Genomic DNA, 10,836 nt, shown 5'->3' on the forward strand with positions numbered 1-10,836 from the left:
TTGAACCAATGCACAAAAAGGATGAGTTGTTCAAAATGTAGTTTAAAGCACCACACTCTTTTGCATAGAGACTCTAAACAGAGTGGTTCTGATGTGATTATCGATTCTGGTGATCATCCTAGTACTAGCCGACAGGCTGCACAGACAGTAACTAATACTGAGTCCAGAGTTCAAAATTGTTTTGTTGCTACTCGAAAACAGGTTTTATTGGGAACAGCCATTGTTCAAATTGACGTCAATGGTGTAATTTTTGCTGCCAGAGCTTTGATTGATTCGGGATCTCAGGCAACATTTATTTCTGAGAAGCTTCAGCGACGACTTAACCTTCCAATTAAGAAAGTCAACGCACGAATATCAGGCCTCAATGATGCTTTAGCGGGATCTACTGAGAAACAATGTACGTTTTGGTTGAAATCGCCTCATAGCGATAGTTTTGAAGTCCAAGTTTCTAGTTTGGTTTTGCCAAGATTAACTGGAAAGTTGCCTAGTTACACTTTGGACATTCCAGATATTTATTCGTTGGGCATTGCGCCTTTAGCTGATCCCAAATTTGCTAAGAGTGACCAAGTTGACATTTTGCTAGGTGGAGATATTTATCCACAGATATTGTTGGGTGGTGTGCAACGGAATGTGCTGGGTTCTCTTTTGGCACAAGAAACTATTTTCGGTTGGGTTCTCACAGGTCCGATTGCTAGCCCGAACTCAGGGTCATTTACGACCAGTGTCTCTTTTTGTACGGCAGTCGAAATGGACAAATTGTTAGAAAAATTTTGGAAGTTAGAGGAACCACCGAAAATTTCAGAATACAGTCCTGAAGAAGTATATTGTGAGGAAGTTTATCAAAAGACCAAGAAAAGATTATCTGATGGTCGTTATGTGGTTTCGTTGCCTTTTAAGCCTCAGTATGAGGATGGAAAGGGTCTAGGCCTGTCAAGAACTAGAGCTTGTAGACAATTTTTGCGAAATGAAGCATCCTTGTCTAAGAAACCTGAATTTAAGTCGGTATATGATTCAGTATTGGAGGAATATGAGACATTGGGTCATATGACAGAAGTGGTACAAGATGAGGAAGACTTCAGGTGTTTTTATCTGCCCCATCACGCTGTCATTAAACCTGAAAGTTCTTCAACCAAGGTTAGAGTGGTTTTTAATGCCTCCAGTAAGTCCACTACAGGTTTGAGTTTGAATGATACTCTATATCCTGGTCCGATTTTGCAAAACGACTTGATGTTGTTGATAATTCGTTGGCGTTTTTATCGTTATGTTTTCAATGGTGATGTTGAAAAAATGTATCGCCAGATTTGGTTGAATGAGGATCACACAAGGTTCCAAAGATTGGTGTTTCGTAAGGACCCTAAAGCTTCCTTAAAAAGTTTTGAATTGAAGACAGTCACATTTGGTGTAAATTGTGCACCTTTTTTGGCCATTAGGACTTTGCTCCAGTTGGCGTCAGATGTTGAAAAGGACTTGCCTTTAGCGGCGAAAATTTTGCGCAGAATGATGTACGTGGATGATGCCCTAGCAGGCGCTCATGAATTAGCATTAGCAATAGAAGCTAGGGATCAATTGGTTTGCGCTCTGTCTTCGGCTGGTTTTTCTATGAGGAAGTGGACCTCTAACGAAGAAAAAATTTTGCAAGGGTTACCACCAGATCATCTTCTGTCGGAAAAGTTTCTTGAGATTGAGGATGAAAGTAACGCCAAAACCTTAGGCATTAGATGGAATGCCAAGAATGATTTTTTCTATTTTTCGGTCAAGCCCATCCAAATGAAGTCGAATTTTACGAAGAGGGAAGTTTTGTCCATCATTGCCAGTTTGTTTGATCCCGCAGGTTGGTTAGGCCCTGTGATCGTCGTTGCTAAAATGTTAATGCAAGAGATTTGGAGTGAAGGGATTGGATGGGATGACATAATGCCCGAGAAAATATGTCATAAGTGGCAACAATTCGTTGCCGACTATGTTTCACTAAATAATATTAAAATCCCTAGATGGGTTGGTTTTCGGCCGAGCGCCCAAGTTGAAATTCATGGGTTCTCAGATGCTTCTGAGAAAGCTTATGGGGCTTGCGTTTATGTACGGGTAGCATCTGATGATGGTTCAGTGCAAACTCATTTGTTGTTGGCAAAGTCAAGAGTGGCTCCTATGAAAGTTGTTTCGTTGCCCAGATTGGAGTTATGCGGAGCTCTTTTACTGTCAGATTTAATGGGATCTATAAGAACCGATTTGTGTCTTGATGAGAAGAACACAAAATTTTATTGTTGGTCTGATTCCATGATCGTCCTCGCGTGGCTACAAAAACCACCAAGTTCGTGGAACACCTTTGTTGCTAATAGAGTGTCGAAAATTGTTGATAAGGTTGGAAAACACAATTGGAGGCATGTTAGATCAGAATTTAATCCTGCAGACCTGATCAGTAGAGGTATTCGACCTCAAAATCTTGTTGATGAGCCGCTCTGGTGGTCTGGACCCTCATGGCTTAAAGATTCGAGTAGTCAGTGGGAAAAGGACATTGTTGATTTTGATACGCAGGAAGAAGGGAGAAAAGTTAAAGTATTCTCTACTTTTATCAAAGATTATGATGATGTCTTGGGCGAATTTTCATCGTATGCGAAAGCTTTGCGTCTTATGTCATATGTGTTCCGCTTCGTTGACCGTCTCAAGGGACAAAAAAGTTTTTCCAATAAATTGATTGGTTCCGAAGAGCTTCAAAGGACAAAGGAACGTTTAGTAATTATTGCTCAAAAGGTTTACTACATTGATGAGTATCATTGCTTATTGAATGGCAAAGAACTTTCTTCGAAAAGTAATTTGCTTAGTCTACATCCATTTATTGACTCGAAGGGTTTAATGCGCGTTGGTGGCCGGCTGTCAAATGCTACAGAGTTAGCTCTTAGCGAAAGGCATCCACTGATTTTGCCCTATAATTGCAAAATGTCACGGCTGCTTATTAATTTCATTCATCAGGTGACTTTGCATGGCAGTAATCAACTGATGCTGCGGGTTCTAAGAACAGAATTTTGGATACCCAGAGCAAAGAATTTAATTCGATGGTCTATTGGTCGGTGCCGAATTTGTACCATAATGGCCAAACAGACTCGAAGTCAATTGATGGCCTCATTGCCGCTTTCTAGAACTATATTGGACAGACCTTTTACTCGAACTGGGGTTGATTTTGCGGGCCCCTATGATATCAAGAATTATACAGGTCGAGCGTGTTTGATTACCAAAGGGTATGTATGCCTTTTTGTGTGTTTTGCCACACGTGCCATTCATTTGGAAGCGGTAAGCGACTTATCGTCAACTACTTTCTTGGCTGCTTTTTCCCGCTTTGTTTCTCGTCGTGGTTGTCCAAAGGAAATGTATTCGGACAACGGAACGAATTTCACAGGTGCATCAAAGGCTTTGAGAACGGAATTTTTAACATTTATTCATTCAGTTGGTCCTGAACTTCTGAAGACTTATTCCACCAGAGGTCTAAATTGGAATTTTAATCCAGCCGGCGCACCACATATGGGTGGCTTATGGGAGGCTGGTGTGAAATCGTTTAAGCACCACTTCAGAAGAATAGCAGCAAATCTGAAGTATACTTTCGAAGAGTTTTCCACGCTTTTGGCTCGGGTAGAGGCATGTTTGAATTCAAGACCTCTTTGTCCTTTATCAGATGACATATCTTCCCTTGACGTCCTAACTCCGGGACATTTCTTGGTGGGTGGGCCTATTTTGTCGCCGCCGGAACCCGAAATCTACGAGGCACCGGAGTCAATTATAAATCGTTGGCAAAGGGTTAAAGCTTTGAATCAACGCTTATGTATACGTTGGAAGAATGAATATTTAAAGGAGCTCACAAAACGGAACAAATGGAAAAATCCAGACGAAAATGTTAAAGTTAATGACATGGTGGTTATCAAAGAAGATAACATTCCACCTAATGAATGGAGATTAGGTCGTGTCACTAGCGTATTGCCAGGCGCCGATCAGCTGGTGCGGGTTGCAGAGGTCAAGACCGAACGCGGTCTAATTGTCAGACCAGTGGTTAAATTGGTCGTGCTACCCTCTAACTAAAGATATTTTGTTTGTTTTAGAATCATGGTTAAAGCTAAAAAGTACAATGCCGAAAATCGTGTGAGCAAGAAACGTATTGTTTGTCGCGTTTGCCTCAACGATCATCCGCTTCGGTTTTGTAAAAAATTTTTGAGCATGGAATACGCTGAGAGGATGAAGATGGTGTCCATTTACCAACATTGTGCGGGTTGTCTGGGACACGACCACACCTGGCGCACATGCACGAGTAAAGGGGAGTGCAAAAAATGCGGAGATACGCACCACACTTTACTTCACAAACCTGGACCTCGTTCGTCTAAAGAGTTAGTGAGGAAAGGCTCTGATGAGAAAGGACCTAGTTCGTCCAAATCTCAACCGAAGAAAGGACCTCGTTCGTCTAATTCTTCAGATAAGCCAGAACCATCGCATAACGGACCTAGTTCGTCCAAAAATGCATTTAAGAAGGGACCCAGTTCGTCCCAAACTTCAAAGCATAAGGGACCTCGTTCGTCCCAACATGCATCCTCAAAGGAGTCTTCTAATGAAATGGTGCCGTACAAGGGTCGAAAAGGGAAATCTCACTGGAAGAAGGAAACATCTACGGAAGTGATCCCAACATATAGCCTTCAGGAGACTGTATTATTGAAAGCGACAGCCGTGGTGAAAATTATCTGTGGCGATCGATATATTCACGAGCGAGCCCTGATTGATCCCAGTAGCGAGAGCTCAATTGTCGCTGAGTCTTTGGTCACACGAATGGGCCAGAAGGTGGTTCGAGTTGGAGACAAGACCAGATGCTTACTTCAGCTCAGAGGCAATCATGGGATGTCGACAACAGTGGAGACATATGCAGAAGTTCGTCGTAACCATACAGTGGTAACTCCGAAGAAATCTGTAGATATTCGGATTGTAGAGGAGTTCCCAGGTCTACAGCTGGCTGACGAATACTTCCATACATCGGCACCAGTACATATAACGTTGGGTGGAGATTTGTATGCTAAAATTATCCGAAATGGGGTTAGCGGAGGTACTTTTGGAAAACCCCTGGCCCAGTTTACGATATTCGGATACGTTATCTCCGGGACTTACATTCCCTGAATTTTCGTAAGGCAGCATGGATTTTTGCTTTAACCATGACACGTTTTTATATAATTCTTTTTTGTAGCCTCTCCTTACTTGGATTTTTTTGAATTGAATATTGAATTATTGGAATGGATTTATTTATATATGTTGATGATTGAATTTATCATTATTTTTTTGAATTGAATTTATGGTTTCAAAACTGAATTAAAATTGAAATCAATGTGCATACTATGCACTGTGTTTTAGCAACACACTAATGATTTTTATTTCGTTTTTTTCTTTATCTTTATCTTTCCATGGTTTTCGAGTTCTTTTCGGGACTTTCTGACTCCGAAAGACTGAAAGGTGGCCGGGATGTTCACGTTCGTGAAGGGTCAAAGTTTGGGACTCCCTGTTAGTTATGTGAAACCATCACATCATGGATGGATCTGGCCACTCTGTGCGAAGCTTGGGACATTTTTTCATATGGTTGCTGAAATGGCGCACTCGCTAGTTTAGATTTAGCGAATTTAAGCATTTTTTGGATTAAATAATCACTCGTTGTCTTTTTGTTGAACGGAACATACGTCCGAGTATTTAAATCGAAATAAATTTGGAATATTTGTAAATTAAATCGAAATCGAAATTTTTCGTTTGTTTTAATTTAAATAAAAAAGTGTTTGCTTTGAAATCGCAAGTGCGGAAATAAAAGTGTTTTTTTATTTCTTTAAAAATTGCCTGATTTTAGCTTTCGTTGGCTCCAGTTGTGCTCCGCCGGTGATTTTCTTTTTTGTTGTTGTTGGGATTTTACCCAAAACAGTTTGAAACAAAACAAGCTGTATATTAAAAATGTTCACAATTTTCACACAAAAGTTGTGGTCCATTTAATTTAACCTTCTAAATATTATCTGATCATCATTTAAAATTGCAAGCTCCTTCTCCGCCATATACCCTTACCTTGTATAAAATTTCGCGTTGGTCGGACTATTATTGTGACCTACAGTGCCGCTACAAAATTAGAAAAAAAAAATATGTTTTTGGCCCATTTCACCCGCTAAATATTTCACGATCATCACCAATAAAAATAGGGATCTATTCTGGTCTGAACCCGACCTCAATTAAAAATTTCGTGACGATTGGTCCATAATTGCGGCCTGGAGTTTGATTACAATTTATAATGGACAGACGGACACACCGACGGACGGACGGACGGACACACATCACAAAATCGCTTTATCTCGTCGAGATATGAAGATTGGTATACCACATTGCGGGTCTCCGACGAATATTTCGCGGTGTTACATGAACTATAACTGCGATCTTTACGTGATTATGGTTACATTACACAGAATTAAAATTGTGGGATCCCTATATATACTAGGCTGTAACTCTGTTATCTGACCACGTACATCAACATAGTGGACACTAATGGAAAGTTCGAGAGTTCCTCTTCCAAATATAACTTAAGTCGGTAAAATGTGTCTTCCAGGAATAAATATATAGCCATTTTATTAACAATTTTACCAAATTTCACACAAACGTTTTGGTCCACTCAACACGCTAAATATTATATGATCTTTGTGGCAAATTGTAAGCTTTTTTCTTGTCGTAAACTCAAACCTTACTTAAAATTTTACGCCGATAAGACTATTATTGTGACCTACACAGCCGCTACAAAATCGGATAAAAATTTAGTTTTTGGTACATTTCATTCCCTTAATATTTTGCGACCATCAGCAAAATCTATAGGGTTCTATTCTGGTCTGAACCCTACCTCCATACAACATTTTGTGACGATTGGTCCATAATTGCGGGCTAGAGTTTGATTACAATTTTTAATGGACGGACGGACACACATCTCAAAATCGCTTTATCTCGTCCAGATAAGAATTTTAGTATACCACATGTAATACAATACAATACATATACTATAAAGAATATTTCGCGGTGTTACATGAATTTTCGGAAAAACTAACTTATAATACCATTTCCACATAGTGGTATATGTTATATATATATGATTTTGCAGGTTTTATAATACAATGTAGTAAAATGACTTAAAATGTTACTTCATATTAATTTCATTATTCTATTTGAAATACATTGGTACTCAATACTGGTTGTATTCTTACCCCTAGTATCTGTGAGTTGAACTATAAGCTTCGAGGCGTTTTGTTACTGGCATTAAAGCTACTATTAATGGTATTTAAACGCCAGCGCAAGAGCAAGCTTTGGCGTCTTAAAGACGCCACACAATGTCTAATTCTTCGACATGCTTTGTATGTGCGAAATTTTCGAACAAAATACAAAAAAAAAAAAACAAGTAAGAAAAGTCTATAGTCGGACGGAGCCGACCATGGGATACCCTATACCACTATCCCTGGACAATCGCTCTCCACGGAACTTATTTTCAATGATTGTGAAAATTTAATTATCAAATATCACAGATGTAATGTATAATACTTATGACCAAAACCAAAAAGTTATCTAGCATGACAAAGACATTTTTGTAGCAGGAAAGGAAAATGTAGTTCACACAAACTAAAATGTAATGAAACCTACATATGTAGTGCTACTACTTCCGTTGTTTAACCGCTACGTTATTGAAATTTTTACCAATTTCACAAAAAACTTTCAGTCCATTTAACCCGCTAAGTATTATCTGATCTTCACGTTGGTTTGTACGCTTCTTCTTCATCATAAACTCAAACTTTGTTAAAAATTTTGCGGGTTATTATTTTGACCTACAGAGCCTACAAAATTGGTTAAAATTTTGTTTTGGTCCATTTCATCCCCTGAACATTTCACGATCATCAGAAAATAATCATTTCTATTCTGGCCCGAACCCAACCTTCTTAAAAAAAATCGTTACAATCGGTCCATAATTGCGGCCTTAAGTTTGTTTACAATTTTGAATGGACGGACACACATCGCTAAATCGCTTTATCTCGCCGAGATATGAATTTTGGCATACCAAATGTGGGGTCTAGGACGAATATTTTGTGTTGTTACATAAACTTTTGGAGAGATAATAAGTAGCTACACAGAACCCATTATATATTAGGCAGTAGGCCCGTAATCTAGCAAACACTTTATTGCAATTTACATCAGAGCAAAGGTCAGTAGTTTTTTTCCATATGTAGGCTACTTTGCGAAATATATATGTCCTCAAGGAATTAAAATATCGACCAAAAATAACATTTTTATATTTTTCATACAAAAGTATTGGTCCATTTCACCCGCTAAAGAATATCAGATCATCATTCAAAATTGTAGGCATATTTTTCGACCTATACTCTTACCCGATGTAAAATTTCGTGACTATTGATGTATAATTGCGACTTCTAGCGAGTTTATTATTACACTACAAACAAACAACGGAATATATTAGGCTGTAACTCTGTTATCTGGACATGTACACCAACATAATTGGCATCAATTGAAAGGTCAAGCGTTCCACTTTCAAGTATATCTCACTTGTCCGGAATGTCACTTCCAGGAATTAAGATATCAGCTGTATATTAAAAATTGTCACAATTTTCACACAAAAGTTTTGGTCCATTTAACCCTCTAAATATTATCCTATCGCCATCTCAAATTGCAAGCTTCCCCTTTGTGATATACTCTTACCTTATTTAAAATTACGCGTTGATCGGACTATTATTGAGACCTACAGAGCCGCTAGAAAATTGGATAAATATTATGTTTTTGGTCCATTTCACCCGCTAAATATTTCACGATCATCACCAATAAGAATAGGGATCTATTCTGATCTGAACCCGACCTCCATACAAAATTTCGTGATGATCGGTCCATAATTGCGGCCTGGAGCGTGTTTACAATTTATAATGGACAGACGGACGGACGGACTGACGGACGGACACTCATCTCAAAATCGATTTATCTCGTCGAGATATGAAGATTGGTATACCACATTGGGGGTCTCCGACGAATATTTCGCGGTGTCACATGAATTTTTACCAAAACAAACTTATAATACCCTTTTCCACATTGTGGTATAGGGTATAAAAAATTAAAACTCCATATAAAGGAAGTACTAATAGCAATGTTTCCAACGATAAAAGCAAAAACAACAGGAGCAACACTCATATCAGCTGAAAACAATAAAAGAATAGAATTGATAACAAGTAAAAAAGTGTTAAGTTCGGCCGGGCCGAACTTTTCATACCCTCCACCATAAAATATTGTGAACTAAAAGGGAATAATTAGTTTTCATTCCTGTCCACAACTTTAAGTGGGTACCTAAAAATGTCAGATAATGTACCTAAAATGCACTCATATATGGTGCCTATCTTTGGATGAGCCTATGGTGGAGGAGCTTTGTGACACCTAGGAACCGCAAATGATAAATTAAATCTAGTTCAGCTAAAAATTGTAGCTAAAACCCTCAAAACACGAGAAATCGGGAGGTACCGGTATATAGAGGTTATAACAAAACATGGACCTATGTTTACAGTTTTTGATGGAGAAGTGACAACTGGGAATCTCAAATGTCAAATTGCTGGTTTGGTTAAAATTTTAGCTACATTACTCAAAATACCGAAACTCGGAAGGTACCGTTATATGGGGGATATACCAAAACATGGACCTACGTTGACAATTTTTGGTGTAGAAGTTTTGCAACAACTGGGAACCTCAAATATCGAATTACCGCTATATAGGTAAAAAATGTAGATACAGTTCTCAAAATACCGAAAATAGGAAGTTATCTTTTAAGGGGCTGTACCGAAACTAGAACCTTTACAGAGATAATTGAGGCTATACCGATACGTGGACCTATGTCGACAATTTTTGGTTAAGAAGTTTCGTGACTGCAGGGAACCTTAACGGGTAGTTCAGTAAAAAAATTAAGGCGAAACTTTTAAAATACCGAAAATCGGGAGGTACTGTTACGTGGAGGCTATCCCAAAACATGGAACTATGTTGAAGTTTTTTTGTAAAGAAGTTTCGTGTATGCAGGGAACCTCAAAATTGAGGTTACGGGTTGTTCAGTAAAAAACAAGTAAGAAAATTCTATAGTCGGACGGAGCCGACCATGGGATACCCTATACCACTATCCCTGGACAATCGCTCTCCACGGAACTTCTTTCCAATGATTGTGAAAATTTAATTATCAAATATCAGAGATGTAATGTATAATACTTATGACCAAAACCAAAAAGTTATCTAGCATGACAAAGGCATTTTTGTAGCAGGAAAGGAAAATTAATTCACACAAACGTTGGTTTGTACGCTTTTTCTTCATCATAAACTCAAACTTTGTTTAAAATTTTTCGGGTTATTAATTTGACATACAGAGCCGCTACAAAATTGGTTAAAATTTTGTTTCTGGTCTATTTCATCCCCTGAACATTTCACGATCATCACCAAAAACTAATCATTTCTATTCTGGCCCGAACCCAACCTCCTTAAAAAATTCGTTACAATCGGTCCATAATTGCGGCCTTAAGCTTGTTTACAATTTTTAATGGACGGACACACATCGCTAAATCGCTTTATCTCGTCGAGATATGAATTTTGGCATACCAAATAAGGGGTCTAGGACGAATATTTCGTGGTGTTACATAAACTTTTGGAGAGACAGTATGTAGCATGGGATAAAAATGTGGTTCTCTACACAGAACCCTTTATATATATAGGCAGTAGGCCCGTTATCAAGCAAACACTTTATCGCAATTTACATCAGAGGAAAGGTCAGTAGTTTTTTTTCCA

General features: G+C 38.5%; 1 protein-coding gene across 1 annotated transcript; it reads left to right on the forward strand.

The window, feature by feature from the left end:
• The first annotated feature begins 21 nt into the window (after positions 1-21).
• Positions 22-4,062, forward strand: LOC141393767 (uncharacterized). Its single transcript, XM_073967258.1, has one exon. The coding sequence runs from the start codon at positions 22-24 to the stop codon at positions 4,060-4,062; it is 4,041 nt and encodes a 1,346-aa protein (XP_073823359.1).
• Positions 4,063-10,836: the final 6,774 nt, after the last annotated feature.

The sequence above is a fragment of the Musca autumnalis genome, unplaced genomic scaffold (assembly GCF_047663935.1).
Source record: "Musca autumnalis isolate F117 unplaced genomic scaffold, ASM4766393v1 scaffold_1, whole genome shotgun sequence".
NCBI lineage: Eukaryota > Metazoa > Arthropoda > Insecta > Diptera > Muscidae > Musca > Musca autumnalis.